The sequence below is a fragment of the Cynocephalus volans genome, chromosome 10, assembly GCF_027409185.1.
Source record: "Cynocephalus volans isolate mCynVol1 chromosome 10, mCynVol1.pri, whole genome shotgun sequence".
Classification (NCBI taxonomy): Eukaryota; Metazoa; Chordata; class Mammalia; order Dermoptera; family Cynocephalidae; genus Cynocephalus; species Cynocephalus volans.
This window is the reverse complement of record NC_084469.1, coordinates 20486057-20489304: the sequence shown is the minus strand read 5'-3', so window position 1 is coordinate 20489304 and position 3248 is coordinate 20486057. Positions and strand designations below refer to the sequence as shown.

The 3248-nt window shown below is 48.1% G+C and overlaps 1 protein-coding gene across 1 annotated transcript; it reads left to right on the top strand.

Annotated features, from left to right (window-relative positions):
- The first annotated feature begins 307 nt into the window (after nt 1-307).
- Nucleotides 308-1068, top strand: LOC134388995 (C-C motif chemokine 4). Its single transcript, XM_063112405.1, has 2 exons — nt 308-383; nt 950-1068. Exons 1-2 carry the CDS (start codon nt 308-310, stop codon nt 1066-1068), a joined length of 195 nt encoding a protein of 64 aa, XP_062968475.1.
- Nucleotides 1069-3248: the final 2180 nt, after the last annotated feature.

Sequence of the window (3248 nt, the reverse complement as noted above, 5' to 3'; positions counted from 1 at the left end):
ACTTCCCCCAACATGCAGCCCACTTCTCCTCCCTTCTGCCTCCCTCCTCTGTCCTCCGTGATGACACCGCCTGGGGAAGAGAAGCCGTAAGGAACTCCTCATTATCAGCTAGCTTCAGTTTCCTTACTGGTACCATGACATCATCTCTACCCTGGAAATTCCACCCTCCTGAGCCCCCACCTCTGCCCCAGGCCTCAGAGTCCCTATAAAGAGGGGCTCCCAACTCAGTATCAGCACAGCACAGCACAGTTCTGAAGCTTCTGAGCTCTGCAGTCTCCGCTGGGAAAACCTCCCCTCCACCAACACCATGAAACTCTGCGTGACTGTCCTGTCTCTCCTCGTGCTGGTGGCTGTCTTCTGCTCTCCAGCACTCTCAGCACCAAGTAAGTCTACTCTCTCAGCTGCTACTTCTAGAGTCAGGGTGTAGGCAGAATCCAGTTTTCTCGTTGGAGTTAGTCCCACAGTGGAATCTGGGGATGGGACAAAAGGAGCTGGGAAGATTTCTAAGTAGTCTGCTGTGAAATGTAGAGTCTAGCAGACATTTAATAACATTCATGTTGCTGTTTTCTTAAGAATTGGTGGCCAGCAGAGGAAAAGCACGGGCTAGAAGTCAGATTGTCTAACTGGCTCTGCCTCTAATTACTTGCTCAAGCAATCAAGTCCCTGTCCCTCTCTGTGACTTGGTTTCCCCATCTGTAATATGAAGGGCATGAGACATGATCTAAGAATCAATCCAGTTGCAATCTTCTAGAATTCTCTCTTGTTCTTTCTGAGGACCTTCTATTCAGAAGAAGACTCCTACTTGGGGAGGTGGGGGGTAGGAATACAAAGGACCATACTTGGGGTTACTGTTAGCTCCACAGGGATGCTCAATGACTGTGCATAACTAGAAGCCAAAATGATCAGCTCCCATGTAAAGCCTTGATCTCACCCCGGCCTTTCCTTCCAGTGGGCTCAGACCCTCCCACGGCCTGCTGTTTCTCCTATACCCTGCGGAAGCTTCCTCGCAACTTTGTGGTAGATTACTACGACACCAGCAGCCTCTGCTCCCAGCCAGCCGTGGTGTGAGTATCAAGCCCTGGGCCGCTCTGGGAGGTGAGGGTGAAGGCAGGATTAAAAAGGGGGCATGTTTGGGGTAGGGAGTGATCAAGCAGTGGGGAGGCAGTTCTCAGGGCAGGAGCCCTCCCAGGAAGCAGTAAGGAACAGGCCATGAGGTCACTTGTCAGTACTGAAGGTGGCTGGGTAGGAACCAAAGGAGAAGAGGGGGATTCCTGGGGAGGAAGTTATCCAGAGGCCAGGAAACGAGGAAAAATCAGAAAGATCACATGAGATAAGGGCTGATTTCTTAAACCATGCTAGAAAAACATGTGGAAAAGTCATTGCTAGGAGCAATAGGAATTGGGGGTATAATTCATATTGACTGCAAAACCCACTGGTTCCTAATCTGGGCCAGCTCTGGGGTCACAGCTAAATCCATTGGGTGGAAGCGACAGGGAATCTGGTTCCAATGCCACCCCCAGAAGGGTCCATCTACTAGAGCTGCCCGACATGAACCATGGTCAAGCAGAGGGAGGTGCCTACCACAGGCAAGGGATAGTGCCAGTTGCCCTCAAAGGTCCCATGGGATTCTAATCTGTTCACTCCTTGTTCTACAGATTCCAAACCAAAAAGGGCAGGCAAATCTGTGCCAACCCCAATGATGACTGGGTCCGGGAATACAGGGATGACCTGGAACTGAACTGCACTGCTTCAGGCTGAGGGACAGGAGGTCTTCAGGGAAGGTCACCAGAGCCTGGACATTTCTCAGTGAGATGCACCTTCTACATGCTCATGACTCCTCTCAGTAGTTCCTACCCTTCTTAATTTAATCTTTATTATGTGCTGTGTTCTTGTATTTGGTATTATTTCCATTATCTATGCTTGTTTGGCAAAGGTCACATGTCCCCCATGGGGACGATCTATTTCCACCATTTCTCTGCTATTGCGGATACATTGATGATGTAGTTGATTCTGTGTGTTTCTATAATAAAACTTTTTTTTAAAAAAAACATGTAGACAGTTTCTTTGTGATTTTAATTTGATTTGGGGTGAAGGGAATTGCCTGGTACAACTAGTGGGAAAAACTACAGTTTTCAGAAACAAACAGAAGGAGCAATTACTGAGTGCTTCGTAAGTACTCCGGGCTAAACTCTCTCAATACATGACCACACTTAATGCTTTCAGGAAGGATTTAACACCCTTTTGAAGTAGGGGCTGCTGCCCCCCAATTTTACAGGCAAGGAAACAGAGGCACAGAGAGGTGGCGTGGCTTGCTGAGGCTAGTAGTTCTGCTTGAGGAGCAGCACGAAAGGATGATGCAGAAAGATAGCTGTGAGCCTAAGGGGTGTTATCTCCACATCCTGGGGGGAAGGTGGACATTGGGGCAGCAGCTCAGGATAGAGGGAAGTGGTAGTTCAGAGTCAGAAATGTGGCTTCATCATCTTATTCTCAGCGTGACATTAGGAAAGTCACCTCGCCTTACTGGACCTAGCTTCATCCCTGTAGAATGGGGTAATATTAACCACTTCAAAAGACTTACAAAGTGATGTGTAAAGCACCCCATGGAGCCAGGCACCTGGAAGATTCTCTCCTTCCCTCTCTGAGCCTCAGCTTTTTCACTTAAAATGGGCACAGCTTCTGTCAGGGTTGTCATGAGAATCAGATTAGCGAATGGGTCAGCACTCTACAGCCCAAAGCAAATAGGAGGTGTTATCATGAGGATGGAGGATGAATGTCTGGTTTGGTTCTGAAGCATTATCTAAATGCTTTACTTTAGGAGTAAACGAAAGCCACGTGTACGTAATCATCCTGCAATCAGAATTTCCTGTTATATGGGTCAGAGAGAACGCAGCTCTGAAACAGAATTACATGCACAATAAAACTTGATCCATGGGACATAAAATCATAGGCTATCAAAGCTGGAAGGAACACTTAGACCATGTGGTCCAACCTTCTTATTTTATGAAAACTGAGGGCCGAGGGACTGGGAAGAAACTTGCTAAAGCCCACTCAGCAAGTGCGTGGCAGCAGGGTTCTGGCCAGTGCCATCTCCCAGGCTAGTGCCCTTTCCTGTGCACCTTCCCTAGTGACAAACCTCTGTGGTCCCCAAAAGGGCAGCCCACTGAGTAAGAAAGATAAAGAGAAGGCTACTTTGAAAACTGTTTGAGTGTACTTAGTCCTGTGCAAAAACAAAATTGGGGCCCTTTGCT